General features: G+C 47.6%; 6 protein-coding genes across 6 annotated transcripts; 3 read left to right on the forward strand and 3 right to left on the reverse strand.

The window, feature by feature from the left end:
• Nucleotides 1-361: 361 nt before the first annotated feature.
• Nucleotides 362-1,294, forward strand: PHYSODRAFT_307856 (hypothetical protein; the record flags this gene model as incomplete). The annotated part of the gene is made up of 1 exon (XM_009540895.1): nt 362-1,294. The coding sequence occupies one exon, from the start codon at nt 362-364 to the stop codon at nt 1,292-1,294; it is 933 nt and encodes a 310-aa protein (XP_009539190.1).
• Nucleotides 1,295-2,481: 1,187 nt separating this feature from the next.
• On the reverse strand, nt 2,482-3,195 carry PHYSODRAFT_534387 (hypothetical protein; the record flags this gene model as incomplete). The annotated part of the gene is made up of 1 exon (XM_009540896.1): nt 2,482-3,195. The coding sequence occupies one exon, from the start codon at nt 3,193-3,195 to the stop codon at nt 2,482-2,484; it is 714 nt and encodes a 237-aa protein (XP_009539191.1).
• A 10-nt stretch (nt 3,196-3,205) lies between these two features.
• Nucleotides 3,206-3,589, reverse strand: PHYSODRAFT_534394 (hypothetical protein; the record flags this gene model as incomplete). The annotated part of the gene is made up of 1 exon (XM_009540897.1): nt 3,206-3,589. A coding segment is annotated over one exon (384 nt), but the record flags the coding sequence as incomplete, so codon positions are not given.
• A 387-nt stretch (nt 3,590-3,976) lies between these two features.
• Nucleotides 3,977-5,344, forward strand: PHYSODRAFT_534321 (hypothetical protein; the record flags this gene model as incomplete). Its single annotated transcript, XM_009540898.1, has 2 exons — nt 3,977-4,753; nt 4,793-5,344. The coding sequence occupies 2 exons, from the start codon at nt 3,977-3,979 to the stop codon at nt 5,342-5,344; spliced, it is 1,329 nt and encodes a 442-aa protein (XP_009539193.1).
• A 1,643-nt stretch (nt 5,345-6,987) lies between these two features.
• Nucleotides 6,988-9,353, forward strand: PHYSODRAFT_307859 (hypothetical protein; the record flags this gene model as incomplete). The annotated part of the gene is given in 3 exon segments (XM_009540899.1): nt 6,988-7,237; nt 7,341-9,240; nt 9,260-9,353. 3 exon segments carry the CDS (start codon nt 6,988-6,990, stop codon nt 9,351-9,353), a joined length of 2,244 nt encoding a protein of 747 aa, XP_009539194.1.
• A 908-nt stretch (nt 9,354-10,261) lies between these two features.
• PHYSODRAFT_342440 (hypothetical protein) lies at nt 10,262-15,498 on the reverse strand (the record flags this gene model as incomplete). The annotated part of the gene is made up of 11 exons (XM_009540900.1): nt 10,262-10,344; nt 10,421-10,837; nt 11,768-11,901; nt 12,138-12,250; nt 12,401-12,475; nt 12,569-12,784; nt 14,166-14,421; nt 14,446-14,582; nt 14,654-14,722; nt 14,952-15,060; nt 15,407-15,498. 11 exons carry the CDS (start codon nt 15,496-15,498, stop codon nt 10,262-10,264), a joined length of 1,701 nt encoding a protein of 566 aa, XP_009539195.1.
• Nucleotides 15,499-20,910: the final 5,412 nt, after the last annotated feature.

Below are 20,910 nucleotides of genomic sequence, written 5' to 3' on the forward strand. Positions count from 1 at the left end.
AGTCTAACCGTAAATGGAGTTGCAATCACGGGAACTTTACCATCTGCACTGACTGGAGCAAGTCTGACGCTTACAGGAACGGATAACATGATTGTATTAACCAACACATCATCTAACAGTAAATCGACCATATATTTCAATGGAGATGCTACTTCAAGCAAATGGGAGGTGGGAACGCGATCTTCTACGAACAGTACAAACCCCAATTCATGTTATTGGTACAATAACTCTGCCTATAAGATGATTTTATCTAATAAGGCAATCTCACCATATCAGGAGGGTTGACATGCAATGGTATAACTTCAAACTCTCAACTTGATACAACAATACTGAATTGCACTAACTACGCTCTACGTTAGATATGGGAGGGCAACTCACACTGACAAGCGGTGACGTCAGCGTCCAATCGGGCGACGTAGTAATTGATGACGGAAGTCGACTCATTCTCGCAAGAAACGTCGCTACGAAGGATATCAACGCAAGTCTCTATTCTACAAGTGATTCGCAATTGATTGTGAGCTCAGCACGAGGAGGCGGAAAGATGCTTTTCGAAACGAATCAAACGGGTGTATCTAGCACAACATACAGCTATCTATTTACCGATGGTACAACATCAGGAGTCCGAAGGTCTATCATGGGTATTTATAAAAATTTGACCATTAAGATCGGAGCTATTACGGAAACGACAACTCAAGATTCGAATATATACTGGCAATTAGCGGTTAATAGGGGTTCGCGTTCGCACGGACATTTCGCCGACTCGATATCCTATAGTGCGTATGGTCAAAATCCTAAATACATGTGGTCATCCCAAACGGTTGCAGCTGACAGCTCTAATGAAATCGGTATTGGTCCTCACGATGGAACCGGAAATCGAACGCGAATTGGTTTAGCGACGTACCTCTCGTCTCCTGATGCAAATCAAGTTTGCATGCAATGGTCAAGCTCGGGAGCCGGTGCTTCAATGTATGCAGGCAGTTGGAACACTTTTTCAGATTTACGTCTAAAGACTGACATCTCGGCAATTGAATATGGATTGGATACGATTATGCAGTTCAATCCAGTGAGATATAAATTGATTCATAGTCCTCAAGAAGGACACAACCTTGGACTGATTGCTCAAGAGGTTCTCCCAATTGCCCCTGAATGTATTAGCATGAGTGGAGAGGAAAATGATCGTGAAGAAAGCCCTATAATGCTTGCTCTTGAATACACGCAGCTGATTCCAATTCTGATTAAAGCTGTTCAGGAGCTGAAAGCTGAGCTAGACGCATTTAAATCGAGCTTACTATAAATAGATATAAGCGGAAAAAAAAATACTCATCACTTCTCTTTCTCCAAGTTGATTCAACATCAGCATTCAATATCATTGAGCATTCAACATCAGCATTCAAGATCATCGAGCATTCAATAATGGATGTCAATTACGATCACCAGAATACGGATTTCTTCGTTTTGCGACCATTCTTCAAAGATATTCCAAGAGTTTTAGTTCGTTTATGTCAAAATCGAGCAGCTGGCTTCTTACTAAAACGAGACTTCTATGATTATACAGATCTTCGTGAAGGTTTCTGGCATTTTGGAAGAGAAGCTCTCGTTGCAAATTCTTCTGCTATTAATATTATCACAGAATGTTTCAAGCTTTATTATCATGGAGATGAAAATGATTACGATGACGAAGATTATGACCCCAGAGAATTCGCAAGCTACGAAGATTACTACATATCCCTAACCAGTGGGCTGCTTTTCAATCAACACCCGGATATAGAGCCCCTTGTCACAAAGATTTTTGCAGCAAATTGTAATGCTATTGATTGGGAGTTGTTATGCAGAAATCCGTCATGTGCAAACATTATTCGAGGTCTATGGTTGTTTCGTTACCCTGAATTATCAAAAGAGTACATGATGATGAATAGCGGTATTATTGATATCGCAATTGCACTATTTTTCAGCGAACAGAATGTGGAACGATTTAGTTATAATTCACACGACAAGGCTATTGATTTACTCGAAGCACATCAAGACCGTATTGACTGGTTTTGGCTATCTCGTAACAAGAATCCTCGGGCTTTGCAGTTAGTACTTGACAACTACAATCACCAGAAATCGACTGGATTGGAGTATGTCAGCGTCCAGATGCCAAGACATTTCTAATTTGTCATCCTGAAAAAATAGACTGGCATGGGGTATCTGCAAATCCAGCAATGGTAGATTTTGTTGTCGAGGATTTAAAGCACGTGAGATGGAACTATTTTATAACAAATCCAGCAGCCATTGACTATCTCATTGCAAATCCAGATAAATGGATTGAGACAGAATACTCAGAACTGGTTTGGATCAACCCAAACATATTCACACATGATTATGAACTGATTTTTTCATCCCGAAAGGAACTCAATCGAGAAATTATTGAATACTGTTACCATCCGGATAGAGTCCTAAAGCTGGGTTTAGAGGAGTTTGATTGGCTCAATGATGAATCTAGCCAAGAGTGAATGAACCGCCTTTTTTCCCGCGGGCAGCGCGGACAAGAGCCATGCGCTGCTTGGATTGTTCCGTTCCCTTCAAGCCAACTCCATATCGCTTCTTCACTTCGCCACGCACAGTACGATTTACATCTTCATGTTCAGGCTTAGTTGCTTTGCTTAATAGATATTTTTCAGCTTGATCAGCGATATCAGTAAGGATTCCCTTATCTTTCATGTATTTGACGGCCTGCTTTCCGCGTTTCTTTACATCTTTAAGTTGGATTTTGCCACCTTCAGCATCAACTCCAATACCAGTTAGACTTTTCAGTGCTGATCTCCCCATCGCTGCATTCCCAGGACCTCCAACATACGGTGTTGCTGTAACCGCTAAAGCGTCAGCGGCTTTGCTAAGGACTCCTGAATCCTTGGCCCAATTAAATGCTTTTTTGATTCCGCCCCATATCTTACCCCAAATAGATCCGCCGTGAATTCCACCTCCATTCAAATGCTTGAATGGATAACCAATCTCTTTGCGAGTGATTTGAAGGCGTGTACCTTTTCCGGCTTTGCGAGCTTTAAGAGCTCTCGCATACGATTCAGGATGTAAATGAAGAGTAGCACCTTTACCCTTCAAATGAGTAGCAGATAGTGTGAGCACTCCATTTTTGAAAGCACGATGTAGCTTGGATTCAGGGATGTCACTCGAAACCTCAAGTTCTTTATACATGATAGAAATGTTATATTATTGAACTCATAATACTTTGATATTTAAATCGTGAAACCCTGTTAGAAGTCTTGGTCGATTTTTCTGTTTTGAGTAGACACCAGATTCCGCAATAGTCACCATATGTACTCTGATATTGCACCTCATTGTATTTTTGAATTCCATACTGAGTCGGAGGAGCCTCTCCCATTGAATCGAAGTAGAATCCATTATGCAACGCCACCCAGTGACCAATATCAGCTGTTTTACGTAAGAGTATAAGGTATGACCCTGACTTTGGAAGCGGAGTATTAATTTCTAAATTGTCATAAATCGCATCGATTCTCACCCCTACTACATCAGCTAGTTTTATCAAATCACTATCGCTGGTAACAGGCTTGAGGAGGTTCATTATTAAATTATTTCAAATACTATATCGGTAATAAATATAAAAATGACTACCCAATTAGGTGATCAGTTCCTTTACCAGAGTTCGTTGAAGAGCGATCCGGATATTCGTGTCTCGAGTCGAAAACGATGTCCCTATGTAATTGATATAAATCAGGGTTCCTATGCTAATGGTGTTGTAACTTTAGATGCGACGTCACAATTGAATGGCGCAGAAGGCTTCGGAAGCCTTCGCGATGCCTATTTAGTGATTCCGTACAAAGTCTCCCTGAAAAATACTCATGCTACACAGGCTTTGGGAGCAGCGGCTAAACGTTTGTCGGTAGGTTTCAAGACAGGTATTTGGAATGTAATTGACTCCATGAGCTGCGAACTTAATGGGAAACAGATCATCAGTATGCTTGACTACAAGAATTTCATCAACAATATTCGAGCCCAGACGGAATTCTCGAGTGGTTATGTTGATAAGCACGGGTCTGAATCCTTCCTATTTCCCGACTCATCTGGCTCACTTGTATGGAACTCGGCTGCAGGTGCGAACGGTGATGGATATTCGAATAATAGTGTGAATGTTGCAGCTAATCCCGCAACCACAGGTGTGTTACCTTACAACGACGGCTTTGTTAAGCGACTGCTATGCAACCCGCCTCAAAGTGGATCATTCAATACGTTTGGTTGGCCAACGATTCCTGCTGTAAGTGCCACATCCATTGCCAACCAATTGGGGCGCGGAGCGTTCGTAGCCGGCGCAGCAACTGCTGGTTCAATTGCTGGTTCGTGGAACTACATGCTAAAGATTCGTCTGGTTGATCTTCACCCCATATTCGAGGAACTGGATCTCATGGCCAACCCCCAAATTAAACTAAGACTTCGAATCAATCAAGGCTCTGCTTTCATTACAACTGACGCGTCGAAGAATATGACGCTTACATCTGTAACGCTAGCAAGTGGTAATGTTTGTCCTATCATGGTTTCGTCTGCAGCCGCATCCAACCCAAACAACGGAGTACTTCCTGCTGCTGCCGGCCAGATTACCGTGGCTTGGGGCGCCATCACGAATTCGCTAGAGCCTACCGTCGATTCTACCTACATGCCTTTCACGACTACTCGACTATACGTTCCTTTCCTTGATCTGGAGAACCCTTCAGCTCTCGTCACCAAACCTGAAAAGAAGGTTCGATACCTCGATTTCTACGCTCAGTGGTTCTATCAGCGAGCTGGAATCGGTGTGAAAGGCGATGGTACTCAGCACAACACCGCTTTCGATCTACAACTATCTGCTAGTCTGAAGAATGCCAAATACGTTGTTCTACTACCCTTCGCTGAAACATCTTCAGGCAACTACGCTTCAGCCACATGTCAGCAGTTCCAATCGCCTTTCGACTCTGCGCCTTGGACGGTTCAGCCAGGAAGCTCGATTCGAAATTTTAACGTACGCATTGGATCCCAGCAAGTATTCGATCTGAACAGTGATTACGACTTCAGCTCGTTCTGCAATGAGTTCTCGAAGCTGAGTGCGATCAATGGCGACCTAACAGAAGAGCTTCAAAATGGTCTCATTGATATGAAGACTTGGTCCCTAACCAACCGAGTCTTGATTGCTGATGTATCTCGTCTTACAGAAAAGGACGTACCTCAATCGATTCAGGTAATGGGTACCAATGCTTCTGCCCAAGGTGTGAATCTTCTTGTTCTAGTAGCTTTTGAGAACGAGCTCACATATAACCGCCTGACGGGCGAGGTCACCGACTACACGGCAAGTTGATCGGATCAGAAAAAAATTATAATCACATGTTCTTATATCTATCTGGATCGTGTGATATTGGCGTTGCTTTTTTTAAAACTAATGGGGCGTCATCTGTATATGAGCTGATTACTGATTGGAGGAGACTCCGGGATGTCGATATAAACGATATCCATTCTATATTATACTATCATTTATCGAAGTAGCCATTGAATATACGATGGCTCGAGAGCTTCAATTTCTCCGATTGTCTTCCCTATATGCTTACCGAAATTCAACTTGACGTTATCAAGGTTTTTATCAATAGCTTCTTTAAGATCTCCTTTCACGAACGTCTGTTGGACAGCCAGATAAAATATCGAGGATCGGTTTCCATGATACTTGAGAGCGATTCGCCCTTGTGTTTACCAACTGGAATTTTAAGTTCAAAACCCTGCATGACTAAAGACTGAAATAGAATCGAAGTGTTATATATTATAATGAAGACAAAACATTACGTTCATATTAAAAAAAATATACTGAATAATGAATGTTCGTCGAACATCCTTCATAATTTTTTTATATTTTGAATAATGATCTGATAGATCATCAGACTGCTTGAAGAAATGATGAAGCCGTTGGGATCTATTCATTTCTATTATGTTTAGCTGATACTACTATATCTTTGAATTCATTGTTGAGAACACTATGCTTACCAACATGGAAACTTAATTGCTTCATCAAAGCCATGCTGAGTGGTTGAGTAAATATACCATACGATCTAAAGACTTTATGAAAAGTCTCGAGGTTTTGAGAATCCTTTTTAGGATAATGATAAGATAGTCCTTGATTCTTAATGAAATTAGAAATAATTAATCTTGTAGGCGAGAAATAAGGAGAGCTTTGACAAAAATGTTGCCAACACCATTCATCTGAGCGTCTGCATATACTTCCATAGTTTGTAATACCATTACACATGATTGCTTGCTTGTTGCGTTTGTTAGTGATTCTTCACGGAGTGTTGCTACGGCTTATACATTATTTTTTAGGGCGGAGACGGAACTCCTTCGCAAGCTTCATCTTCGCGATGGTGCGCCCAGAGTGGCGACACTGCCCACGGCGGTTGATGACCCTCGCATGACACCCGCACTCAGCGACCCACGGATCTGGAGCATCCGGCTTGTCGGCGAAGAAGCTGCTGAACGAGGCGAGCTCGGAGCGCTGATGGACGAGCTGCGGCATTCGAGGGTCGGCTGGATGGCTGATGCTCATGAACGCGAGGCACATGAGCTCTTGGAGCGTCGCGTTGTCGTCGGCTGAACGAGCGCAGCGGAGCTGGTAGACGCACTCGAACATGTCGAACAGGAGTCGCTCAGTCGGTGGGTCCTGACGCTCTTGAATCAGCACACCCCGAAGTAGGTCCCAGCAGTGCGACAGCGGCTCGCGCTCGACGACGCGAAGGGTCTTCCAGTGCGGCATCTTACGTAGGAGGCTGAACTCGGCGAAGTCGCGGAAGAACATGCTTGGAGGAGAATTAGAGAATGAGACTATTTTCCGGAGACCTATTTGACACTGTTAGGGGCGACTTCTCCGGCGAGATTTGTGGAGAGTGGATTAAATGCCTGACCTGAGCAAAGAAACGTCTGTCCAGATATTTCCGGAGAGATTTGGTGGAGAGAACTTTGATGACTGACCTGAGCGGCAGGCTGCCGATAGCCGCCGTTCTCGGCGGTGTTGGCCGTTCTACTTTACGTATGCAGTGCCTACAAACTAATGCCGGTCGCGTGCGCGGCTCGAAGCGTGCCGGCGGAGCTGGCGGCGGCCGCGAACAACACATTTTGCCACATTATCTAGATCTAGACCTGAGGGTCGATACTAGCAGCGGCAGGCTGCCGATAGCCGCCGTTCTCGGCGGTGTTGGCCGTTCAACTTCATGTATGCAGTGCCTACAAACTAATGCCGGTCGCGTGCGCGACTCGAATCGTTGCCGGCGGAGCTGGCGGCGGCCGCGAACAACACATTTTGCCACATTATCTAGATCTAGACCTGAGGGTCGATACTAGCAGCGGCAGGCTGCCGATAGCCGCCGTTCTCGGCGGTGTTGGCCGTTCAACTTCATGTATGCAGTGCCTACAAACTAATGCCGGTCGCGTGCGCGGCTCGAATCGTGCCGGCGGAGCTGGCGGCGGCGGCGAACAACACATTTTGCCACATTGTCTAGATCTAGACCTGAGGGTCGATACTAGCAGCGGCAGGCTGCCGATAGCCGCCGTTCTCGGCGGTGTTGGCCGTTCAACTTCATGTATGCAGTGCCTACAAACTAATGCCGGTCGCGTGCGCGACTCGAATCGTGCCGGCGGAGCTGGCGGCGGCCGCGAACAACACATTTTGCCACATTGTCTAGATCTAGACCTGAGGGTCGATACTAGCAGCGGCAGGCTGCCGATAGCCGCCGTTCTCGGCGGTGTTGGCCGTTCAACTTCATGTATGCAGTGCCTACAAACTAATGCCGGTCGCGTGCGCGGCTCGAATCGTGCCGGAGGAGCTGGCGGCGGCGGCGAACAACACATTTTGCCACATTATCTAGATCTAGACCTGAGGGTCGATACTAGCAGCGGCAGGCTGCCGATAGCCGCCGTTCTCGGCGGTGTTGGCCATTCAACTTCATGTATGCAGTGCCTACAAACTAATGCCGGTCGCGTGCGCGACTCGAATCGTGCCGGCGGAGCTGGCGGCGGCCGCGAACAACACATTTTGCCACATTGTCTAGATCTAGACCTGAGGGTCGATACTAGCAGCGGCAGGCTGCCGATAGCCGCCGTTCTCGGCGGTGTTGGCCGTTCAACTTCATGTATGCAGTGCCTACAAACTAATGCCGGTCGCGTGCGCGGCTCGAATCGTGCCGGCGGAGCTGGCGGCGGCGGCGAACAACACATTTTGCCACATTGTCTAGATCTAGACCTGAGGGTCGATACTAGCAGCGGCAGGCTGCCGATAGCCGCCGTTCTCGGCGGTGTTGGCCGTTCAACTTCATGTATGCAGTGCCTACAAACTAATGCCGGTCGCGTGCGCGACTCGAATCGTGCCGGCGGAGCTGGCGGCGGCCGCGAACAACACATTTTGCCACATTGTCTAGATCTAGACCTGAGGGTCGATACTAGCAGCGGCAGGCTGCCGATAGCCGCCGTTCTCGGCGGTGTTGGCCGTTCAACTTCATGTATGCAGTGCCTACAAACTAATGCCGGTCGCGTGCGCGGCTCGAATCGTGCCGGCGGAGCTGGCGGCGGCGGCGAACAACACATTTTGCCACATTGTCTAGATCTAGACCTGAGGGTCGATACTAGCAGCGGCAGGCTGCCGATAGCCGCCGTTCTCGGCGGTGTTGGCCGTTCAACTTCATGTATGCAGTGCCTACAAACTAATGCCGGTCGCGTGCGCGACTCGAATCGTGCCGGCGGAGCTGGCGGCGGCCGCGAACAACACATTTTGCCACATTGTCTAGATCTAGACCTGAGGGTCGATACTAGCAGCGGCAGGCTGCCGATAGCCGCCGTTCTCGGCGGTGTTGGCCGTTCAACTTCATGTATGCAGTGCCTACAAACTAATGCCGGTCGCGTGCGCGGCTCGAATCGTGCCGGCGGAGCTGGCGGCGGCGGCGAACAACACATTTTGCCACATTGTCTAGATCTAGACCTGAGGGTCGATACTAGCAGCGGCAGGCTGCCGATAGCCGCCGTTCTCGGCGGTGTTGGCCATTCAACTTCATGTATGCAGTGCCTACAAACTAATGCCGGTCGCGTGCGCGACTCGAATCGTGCCGGCGGAGCTGGCGGCGGCCGCGAACAACACATTTTGCCACATTGTCTAGATCTAGACCTGAGGGTCGATACTAGCAGCGGCAGGCTGCCGATAGCCGCCGTTCTCGGCGGTGTTGGCCGGTCTACTTCATGTATGCAGTGCCTACAAACTAATGCCGGTCGCGTGCGCGGCTCGAATCGTGCCGGAGGAGCTGGCGGCGGCGGCGAACAACACATTTTGCCACATTATCTAGATCTAGACCTGAGGGTCGATACTAGCAGCGGCAGGCTGCCGATAGCCGCCGTTCTCGGGGGTCGGAAAAAATAATATCAAAACAATTATTATGGTATTGCCCCACTACAATTATTTATTACTGGAAGTTCATGAAGCCAATACAATATGATATTGCCCCAATAATAGCAATACAATACCAAACACTATGAATTCTGAGGTTGAGCGTTCAAAAATGATGAAAATACTATAATAAACTCTTCTAATCCTCTATTTTGCGTGTTGAGGTCACAAACTAAATTAGCCTTGGGTCGCGAGGCTTTTGTGAAGCAAGCGGCGTATACTCAATAGTGGTTTACCGGTCAGCAACACTTCCCAAAGCCGTCCTGGAAACAGTACAGGGCTATTGTAATCATCATCAGCCCCCACCTATATTTTCTCACTGTATAGGTTGGCTCGACACCTCAGTGATAGTTTGATATCAGCCATGGAACGTTTGTGTAAAGCTCGCATGGAGTTTGCGACCTTGCTGTCACATTTTGGCAATGGATAGCTCATGTCACGAATGGTACAATATACTTATATTGTACCAATTATTACCGTTATTACTACTTCAGCTTTGGCCTCGCAATAAATTTCATACTGTATTGTCCGACCCCTGGGCCTATCATGTCATGTAGTGGAGCCTACCATTTGAATACTGTATGTATTGAACGGTTGAGCTGGCACGTACATGTATGTCCGCTGTCGAAGCCATGGTGACACAGCACGTGCACTTGGAGGCTTACTGTAAACAAAGTCGTGCCTGCGGCCCGAAGAAGCTCTGAAATTTGAAGCTTTCTAAATTTATTCGGTCTCATTGAATTTATAAAAGTATAAAATACAAGAAATATAATTGTGAGACGTGATCCAACAAGAAGAAAAAGAAGTTCACACGTACAAGTCTTTCAGCGAGTCACGGATGGGGTTAAGAGAGCGATTGCTGTAAAACATCGCCGTAGTCTGCTCCTTCTCTAACACAAGCGCATGCACTGCGAGCGACCGAGACACTCAACGGAGTGTCCCACAGCACGAAAATGCCGAGCGTACCAAGGTACACGAAATTCCTGATAGCAGACGCACGCGAGTCCGGCAAAGGCAGCAACCCTGATGGGTCGTACCCCCGCAGTACCGGGTGTAGATAGCCGACTATCATAAATAAACCGCAGCACTTTGTCGACATCCGCGAAAAGAGGTTGGAGATGTCCACGGCCTTGGACACCGCCAGTCGGATATCGATCAACTCGATGTAGAAGTGCATGTGGGGTAGCATGGTGGTGTTCGCAAGGCGTGATGCGAAGAACACGCCAAGCCACAGTCTCATGACGACGTGGTTCAGAACAGGAGGGGTGAACACATTGCGCATTGGTGAAGAGCGTAGAAAGATGGAGCCCACGAACGTGTTGGCCGTGGCCTTGATGATGGACTTGCCATAGCACTTGTAGTGCCTCACGAAATCGTCGAACGCTGTAGCTAGCTACTGCTCCAATTCGCCGTCGTAGCTAACCGCTAAAACGGGTAGTAAGTTCGGTTAGTGATAAGTTTCAGTGCTTGGTTTAGTGGTAGAACGCCAAATGGAAAGTGAGAGAACAATCATAATAGAGAAGCGGTGAAGTCGTACTCTGTCCATCAAAAGACGCGCATTGACTGATGTTTAGCGTTAAGACCATGCATCCACCCCGGTAATGTATTTTTCTATCGTTATATTCTGATCGGTTAACGCAAAATTCCAACTTAGGTTGCTCGAATGTAGCTATTTGGGGTGCTCCACACAACCTGCCGCCACAGGTAACATTCACCTCAAATATCATCTTAGTCGGGGTATACGTCTTCTTTCACTCCACTGTACTGCAGTTTGACTGACGATTTGTATCAAACCCTTCCTATACTGCTTGATACCGATGAATCCAGCTGGTCAGGTATGAGCTACCGGATTAATCAGACCAGGGATTCCAATCACTCCTTTACTCTGAAATAAATTTCAGAGAACACAGAGGCTGATTCGTCGAAGCAATGTCGACGATCCCATCCGCGCTCAAGATCTGTCCATGTGCAGCCAAGTCAGCTGGCACCTATCATCCCACAGACTTCCCGCATTGGAAAAATCTTAAAACCTGTTGCAGAAATACTAAATGACCTGTTATCCCCAAATCTACTGAATTCCTGTTGCCATGGTCTGAATACCTGTTGCGTTGGTTAGGTGAGATTGGGACAACAGGAATTCAGGGCTGAATAGCTGTTGGTACAGTAATTCAGATCAACAAGTTGATGTCGTTGTACATGTAGCTGCGAGCTATTGCGTGGTGCATTGGGAATGACGCAAGTCGACCGAAGAAATCTGGTTGCGACGAACATGGGTAAGGTAGACGCAGGGTCGGCTCGTCCGAGAAGACTAACCCTCAAACTCCTCGCCAGCCTTCAGCCGCTTCAACTGCCAGCTGCCATCAACGATCTGGTCCGCCATGTCCTTCATTCCGAGCAGGTTGATGTACTCGTTCAGCTTGTCGTTTTTCTTGCTGTTAAGGATGCTGCTGTCCTGGAGGAGGAACGTGATTGTCTAGTGCATCGTTGTCGCGTCTGAGTGGATATACATCTGCCCATTCGGATGGCCAGATCGGTCACTTCTATCTTTGAAGAGGATTCTGTCCTTCAGACCATTTGGGTGTGGAACGCCTCGCACGTTGCTGCTATGGTGGCGTAGGCCGAGTCGTCTTGACCAACATCTTAATGCAAACCCGGTCACTTTCAACAAATATCCCTGCTCCACAGATAGTAGATGTCCATCTTCTTGTTGACGTGCATGTAGTAGTTGATACCGGCATACACGCGCAAGTCGAACTCGTCAGCACGATATTCGTTCACTACTAGCGTGTGAGGGCGCTACACAAATGACATCCCAGTAGGGCCAGACCCTGGCAAGTAACGCAGTAAACCGCGCCACCGTAATGGCGACGTCCAATAGGACCAGAGATCAGGGTCAAGAAGGCGATGCTGCATGTTGTTGGCGATATAGAAATCGTGTGATACTACCTCGTCAGGAAGAACCACGCCTCGATCATCAGATTCATCAGCACCAGTAGGATCGAGCACCAGATGCACATACCACTGCAGTGAATCCGCACACCTAGTAGACCATGCTTCCGAACACGAGACTCTCAGCTAGTCCGTCAACGTTGATGCGGCACCCTCAGTGCTCACTGGACGTGCGGGGAAAAAGATGTCGACGAACTCGCTCACTCGCCGCGGGAAGTGCGCCATGCTGCGCGGCAGCTTGCCCTCGTACTTGTACTGCTCGTCGGTGCTCAGGTCTACCAAATATGTCAGCGACTTCCCGGTCGGCCGGATACACAAAGCCCATAGTCTCGGAGTAGCCGAGCGGCTTGATCCGCGCAGTCCGTGGTGGATCACCTCGACCTTGAATCAAGGTGACCTCCTCGTTAAGCAGCTCAATGATGATCACTGCTTGCGCAGCCCCCCCCCTGCGTGTTGGTGATGTCGTAGGTATGGCAGCGCAAATCCCGTGTTGATCTGGTCCATTTGCAGCATGTACTTCATGCCCGGCTCCACCTCTCCGGTGGTCATGAACGTGCGCTTGCCGGCCGATACCGCGCAGCATCATGCTGCTGCCAGCATGTCATGGTGCCCTTACACGAGCGGCACGCAATATCCGGATAGCTCGCAGCTACATGTACAACGACATCAACTTGTTGATCTGAATTACTGTACCAACAGCTATTCAGCCCTGAATTCCTGTTGTCCCAATCTCACCTAACCAACGCAACAGGCATTCAGACCATGGCAACCGGAATTCAGTAGATTTGGGGATAACAGGTCATTCAGTATTTTTGCAACAGGTTTTAAGAATTTCCGTCTCGCGATGAAAAGCATGGTCTACGGATGTGCGGCTCGCTGCGTTGGTGTGTGCATCGGTTACTTGAAGCTGCTGAGGGATCTGTGCTGATAACGATGCCACGCGGGTTCGACCTTCGCCATCGCCCTCTTGATTCTGATCGCCGGCTCCGATATCTGGTACTTTGTACTATTGAAACCCCACCTGCATGGCATTCTCGCGCGAACCAGTATCACGCGGACGACATCGATTGAGCGTGTACAACGACCTCGACTAATGCCCACAGCTCAACAAGAATATCGGCACCTACTATCTGGAAAACAGGGCCCGGTAAAAATAATATAATATAAATTATTTTTGTATTTATTGTACGGAATAACTTATTATTGGATCTCCATGTACTGCAGTAACTATTAATTGCTCGACATGCTGACCCATCACAGCTTACTATACTAGCTGAGCACCTCGTTCACTGCGCTCCCTCGCTGCTAATTTGGGGCGACACTAAATATTGTTTTCCAATGATGCATACAGGCATTGGGGGAAAATGTTTTTCATTTTGGTTATGGTTCAAAGTCATGAGGTTCCTTGCTTGAGGAGCAAGGTGCCGAGTGGCAACCCCATAAAATTGAGCCATTACCAGTATGAACTACATGTCCACCAATGCCTGGGAGTGCAACCGGCGTTTGCTTAGAGTCGGCTTCTTGGGTCTTGTGGATTCCAGAGGCCCCGCGGATGAACATGCTCTTCTCTAGCAGTCTTGATCCTTACGAACCGTCGAGTCACGAACGTGTCCGCCAATTCATCAACCAGGTAAGCGAGACGCCCCAAAATTATTATCGCGTTCTGGTGGATGAAGCGCCCCAGATGCCACCCCGCAACTTCCCTTATATCAACGCCAACCATCACTTTCCACAAAGCAAGCTGGGCTCGTGGCCCGCCCACCAGGACTTCGTCAAGATCTTTCCCCGGCCGAGCTCGTGGCCCGCCCACCAGGACTTCATCAAGGTCTTTACTCGACCGAATTGGGGCCCGACCGGCCTGCACGAATGACTTGATGCTGAGTTCATAGTCTAGTTGTACAAGTAGTCGATGGACTAGGTGTTCTTTGTCGTACAGCCCGCCGGTCGAGTCGAAGTTGTAGTAGACGAACGAGAGCGAGTTGGGGGTTGTCGAAAGCGGACGGAACTGCACGTACAGCCTGCTGCTTGAGTCGTAGTTTTACAAGTCGAGCGAGACCGAGTTCGCAGGCGCCGAGGCAAACTCTGATAGTCGAAGTTGTAGTGGACGGGCGAGACTGCACGTGCGGTTCGCCACCGGATTCGTAGTCATGGTCGCGAACAGGATTGTGCCCACAACCCGCTGGTCAAATTGTAGTTGGAGGAGACGGAAGTCACCGAGTTTATAGCCGTCTAACGCGGACGGAGTGGTACGCCGATGATATCGTGGTCGTAGTTGCAGTGGCAGTAGCCGAACGACCCGAAATACTTAAGCGCCAAAGGCTAGCAGAGCCGCGCGTGCAGCCTGATGCTCAGATTGTTGTTGTAGTGGACGAGAGTAAGATGGTAGCCGTTGAAAGCAGTCGGAGCGGTGTGTACAAGCGGCGTGTACAATACGCGGCTGATGTCCGAGTCGTGGAAGTCGATCGAAACCGAGTTGTAGTTGTTGAAAGTGGAGCAGATCGTACCGCCCGCCGCCGACGGCGTAGTTCGTCGTAATAGACGACCGTACCCACAAGCGCATCTCGCCGTCGAATTTATAGTCGTAGTCGTCGACGGAACGGAAGTGCACGTAAAGCCCGGTCTCGCTGATCAAGCCGTAGTTGTGGAAGTCGAGCGAGCTTGAGTTTAAGGCCGTTGACGGTGCCCGTGCTTGTCGCCGTTGATGTCGTAGTCGTCAGATTAGAAGTCGTAGTCGTCGAAGCTGCACGTAGAGTACAATCCGGTGCTGATAGTGTAGGCGTTGAAGGAAAGTCACAGCTCGCATTCGTAGTCGTAGTGGCTGCCTTTGCCGATGAGCTTGTGAGTGTACTGCTAGATGGATTGTGGCTGGAGGTGGCGATCGTAGTTTTAATAGCCACCTCAGCCAGTTTGCACCAAAATGCATAAGTCGTTCTTCGTCCTGAGTAATATGGTCTTCTGCTTGTCGTTGTCGTAATTTGCATGGTTGCAGGGGCGTCAGGAAACTCCAGCTCGTCGTGGAACTTGGATACTAGGATCAAATGCTGAGGGCAGCCAAATTGCCCTCCTCCGTCGTCCGGGCCGGGTTCCGATGCCATCTTTCTCCATCTGCGAGTGACCTTGTGCAGCCCGGGCTTCTGTTCGCTGTCACCGCGAACCAAATATGCCAAGGGGTCGCCTGCATACGCTAACCGCCCTCCGCGTCTATTCCTGTAGCACGAGTGTTGGTAGGCCTCCTGGATTTGTGGCCACTTGAAATACCTTCTGCACCAGGAAAACCCGTTTATCGCCCATCGCCAGCTCTGCTTGCTCCCTTCGATAAACATGCAGCTCTACACAAAATTTCGCGATGCCCCCTCAGAGCCGATCGAAACCTTTTCATACAAGAAAGCTTAACAGCCTGATACACTGAGAAACCATTTAATTTGTCGTCAAACGTCATTTAGTTGACCTGTAGTGCTAGAAGTAAGCGAGTGTATCGAGATTGTGTATCAACAATTCATACGCATGCTTCATGCGCAGACCTCTACCAATACGGGAATTTCCGAATTTTCCCTATATCCTGGCGATCACTGACAGAATGTGGGAGATATTTTGAGGGTTTTACATCGTTTGAAGTGCTTTCTTGGAGCTATCCGCCAGTGTTGATAGTCTGTTCGATTTGCTTTATCTGTAACTGTTGTGTTCTTTGACGTAGCTGCTTTGTATAGCAAGCTACATCAATTGCTTGCTCAGTTTTGCGGTCCTCCGCTGTCTAATCTTCTGCTGATCGATTTTGATAACCTGACATTTTCCTTCAGTGCACTACTACACCGTTGCCGAGCCCTGGAAGTCTCGGTTAATCTCCGCACAAAAGTACGCTGAAAATAGTTGTACTTTTGAAAACGAATAATGGTAGGCAATTGGGTAGCAACAGGACAACAAGAATAATGTTTATTTCTCAGCGCTTTAGCAACACTCGCATTAGCAATCCTTTCGTGGCCAGCTGGTATCCCCGAGTGGACGTGTATTGCGCCTTTTAGTCTTTGTGCCGCTTTTTGTGTAAGATTGAGGTCTTAGGGAAACCTAACGAGATACCCCTTCGAAAACTATTTAATGAGACACCCTTCACGGCCAGCACTAACCAGATGCCCCTCATTTAAAAGTTGCTGGCTTCAGAGGAATGACATACAAAGTAACACGGAAAGTGGTGAGAACGTAGGCAGTATACTTTATCTCTGCTGGAGATTATCCCTCTCCTTCACTTCCATATAAGATCTCGACAGAGCATTTTTTTACCATCAGGTTTGAGTCAGGGTTGACATCAGTATGACGGACATATTGATGTCAACCCTGACCTTACCGTGGCTTCCTTTTCGAGTTTGCAGCTCTCTCTCTCTCTCTCTCTCGGACATAATGATTCTTCAACATGTATTGATATTATTCATCTCGAGTCGACCACACCACTAACAACGCAGTATAGGTGGGTTAGCCCTATAAGGATAACCTTATTTCCAGTTGCAACGAGATCCAAGGAAACCAATCTTAGCAGTTACTTCCTCCGGGCGGAAACAATTGCAACTATAGTGAAAGACTGTACAATAAGGGTCAAAAACCATGCATATTTACACGAGAAAGAGCAAAACTCACACAACAAGGTCCTAGCCTAAGACTCCTAGGCAAAGTCCTCTAGCTTCGACAATTTCAAAGTGTCCGACGCGTGTAAGCCCTCGAAAGAAAGCGCAGAGTCTAGCAGATTCAACATGGTGTTCCTCTCTGTTTGACAGCACCTACTTCGGCTAGAAGTTTGGGCTATAAGTTCCAAGATGCCGACCGTGGATATGCTGATGCCTCAAGCAGGTCTTATGCACCAGCTAGCAAGTCTTAAACTGTCAATTCGATCTTTCATTTTGTCATGAGTCATAACTTTTATTGTACCCTCCTCTTTTAGACACATGAGAAGATGACTTCACCTTGCGATCGATTTTCTTCTGTATGCATGATTAATCAGAGAGATTAACTGAAACTCTTATGCAATTTTCGTGGCATACATTGTTGACAGGCTGGTATTGTGTGAATTCCCACACGTATTGAAATGCGTCTAGGTGTATTATATTGAACATTATACTAAGACTTCGCCAAAAACTACTTCAATTTTTTTAACGATATGTGATCCAAAATGGGAGGTATAGCCTGAGTTTTCCGTTCAACGATTTTGTATCCAACGCAACTCTATCTCGCGGAGAGCCAAATAGAGCTGCACCTGATGGTATGTCTTCTCCGGAGAAAAGGCTAGAAGCTAGTGCAAAACGAATGACGACCGTGTATGAAACTGGAAGAAGCCTAGTTCAAATTAATCGAGCTATGAATGGCTCGTGTGGGTCCGTTAAAAAGCTAGCTGCACACGCTCAGGCATCTTATCAACGAAGCCTTTGAATGATATTATGCTTGCTTTGTGTGAGACTATATTGCGACCCGTAACGATCCTCCGCGCCGATTTACTACTGGTGGTGTATCAATACAATTATGCACTACTTGTCAAACAACTTCGAAGCACATCGTTACCGATGTTAATGCAGAACATCCTAATGCTACATCAATACGTTACGGTCAGCTAAATACTTGATAAATGGCAATAACACACTTGGACGAATCGAAGCCGACACGGGTTGATATTCAGGCGACCCGAACGAAATATGTGTGCGACTGCGCCATGTTGTATCACACATTGAATGCTTCTAAGCTACGTCGTCGCTGTACGCCCCGGATTCCTGCGAGAGAGGAAGCCCGAGCGGACAGCATCAAAGCGAAGGACAAACCCCGGTGTATCCTACTCCTACTCGCGATCGATATCTGCTAGACCTCAGTTTTGACTTATCAAACTTGAAACAAATTGCTGGCTTCATCCGTTTACCCAGCAAGTTCAGCTGAGCAGTTAGCCTGGCAGCGCTAAAATCTTCAAATGCACGGGGTTTTCTTCTTTTGTCGCCCCCGGTAAGTTTCCGAGCATAAAACGGCAAAAAATTCTGCCTAGCCATCAGCGCAATTTCAGTGGCTGGAAGGAAGAAAATTACGTTGATTAGCTAGTCGTCGATGATCGTTCTGCTAACTACAAAATAACTAAAAATTGAGATTATGCGGGCGAGGCTTGGTAGTCGAGTGTTGGTTAGGAAGGAAATCCGAAAGTGAATTAGATTGAGTTTAGCAAAACTATCTTATAGAGTCTGTCCAATCATATCTTACCAACGAGTACACGAAATCCAAGCTTCTAACTCAACCATGTTCTGTCAGGGGTGCACAGGGAAAATGTCGATTGTTGCAGATCCCATGAAAACGGCAACTTCAACTTGATCTCCTCTTCGGCCAATCACAATCACCAAATCCGGCAAACTGACCAATCACATTACAGCATTCCGTTGCAATTGTACACCCTTGCCAACAACTCCACAGTCGCGTGTGCCTTGATACGGAGTCACACAACTAGACTGCGAAGTGTCCAATCGCAATACTAAAGTTAAAACTAAATCCGTGAAATCTTGATCCGACGAGCAGGAGGAGCCCAAAGCGTTGAAGTACCAACTCAACTAACTCTGCGTTGATGTTTAATCCATCGGAGTGACGATATATAGACGGGCAATACCTTTTGAAAAGGAACAATCAAACTTGGTTGTACAGTGGTAGATTAGGCAGATGCTGCGGCGGTGAAGCAGGCGCAGGAGGTGCCCGAATGCATCGTTTCCCTCTACAAGTATCTATACACTATACAAGCTAGCTTCGAACTGCGAACCCCCCCGGGTCCACCCCCCGGGTCCCCATCTGATTTTGTTTGAAATGGGAGGAAACTAATAAATTGTACCGGGGTATTATTCAGGAACTCCCGCTAATTGAGGGCGGAGCACAATTAGAGGTTTTACAGTAGTCCACTTGAGAGCTTTTTGTTTTGTTTTGGATCACTCATACATATATTAAAGTTCTGGGGCAGCAAGTAATACATGGACCGATTCCTATCACTCAGCAAACGCTGTAGAGTCTGCAATGCCGAAAATGTTTTATGAAAGTGTATAATTGGTCCACCAGCTATACACTTACCGGGCAGTTTCGCAGGTAAGTCGGCGTTAGAGCGCATATTATAATCCCGCCCAACAAGTTTAATGTGCGGTGATGGCGCAGTTGTCGGCTCGAGCAGTCCAAGACAAGTCCCCGGACGATCCGTCACCATCCAGATTGAGCGCCTGGGCTTGGGACATCCTCACATACCCCATGATGCATTTCGGGTACCCGGATCTGCCCCTATGTTTTACTGTAAGGTTATTGAATTGTGATATTAGTCCCATCTACATTGTAATTATACGTAATGCCGTGACTGAGAGTTGGTTGCAATTGGGACTTCCGTAGTTTTAGGCTTCTGCCAATATTCACTATACTACGGGGCTTCAGACATACAAATAAGATCGAGTTCAAATGACACAAGATGTGATATCTGTGAAGAATCTAGGCTTTGAATATGTACGCGCTTGAGGGGCTTTACACCCATCCGAACCTACCCTGGTGGTCAAGTAATTTATCGGGGTTCGCACGCGTTCAATATGGTTGCCGTCAGTTAGATCTTTTAGTTGTAATCTGAATTCCAGAATCTCATTTAGATTTAGATTTTGAAACAAGCATGATCAACCTATCAAGAATCTGGCAAACTCCCGCCGAGCGAAGCGAGGCGGGCGGCCCCACGTGCTCGGCTTAAACCTATGTAAAGAGCCCCGCTTGCGGGGCTCCGCTCAACTTGTCCACAGAATAATCCTCTGGTAGAATTACGTCAAGGTATTCCAGGTTGTGGTTTACCTTCAGCATATAGGCGATACTGTCAATTCTGGCCGCTGCTTGGTCTTCTTCCCAACCGAATTGGAATCGAGGCCGTAGACCAAGTCGCAGATGGCGAACACAAGGGGCGATCTGAACATCGCTCGATCTTTTCACCAGCCTGTCAATCTCATTTCAGTCAGAGTCCAGCGCTGGAAGAGGTAATTTGTTCACTTGGTACCAGCCAAAATTGAGTCCAACGTCGACATCAAGGCTACAGAGGGCCAACTCCTCTAAGTTGGGGCAGTTACGCAGAACCACGTTGGTGTCAACTTCAGGCCTGAGACCATCCAGCGCCAACCATCGCAATGACATACCGACAGAAGCTAAGAGAACTGGAAGTCCGTACCACCCATCACAGAATCCCAGGAATAGCGAAGTGATACCTCCCCTACTGGTTGTTGCGCGTGCTTTGGCTTCACAAAACACGAGGTCACTACGCTTGATTAGACATCTCCATAAACCTGGAACCAGCGCGTTCAGCAACTCACTTTCTCCATCATCACTGAAAGTTCGAACGGAGCACACAGCCTTGTCCAGCATAAGGAAAAACATTATCACCACTGGGGTCCGGACCGGGACCGGTCAGCACTGGTGGCTTTCGATCAAATCATTGTAGTTATCTCATGTTTTGGGGGTGAAATAACTGTTTATTTGACGAGGGGTCTTCTAGATGC

The sequence above is a fragment of the Phytophthora sojae genome (genome assembly GCF_000149755.1).
Source record: "Phytophthora sojae unplaced genomic scaffold PHYSOscaffold_17, whole genome shotgun sequence".
In the NCBI taxonomy this organism is placed as follows: Eukaryota; Oomycota; class Peronosporomycetes; order Peronosporales; family Peronosporaceae; genus Phytophthora; species Phytophthora sojae.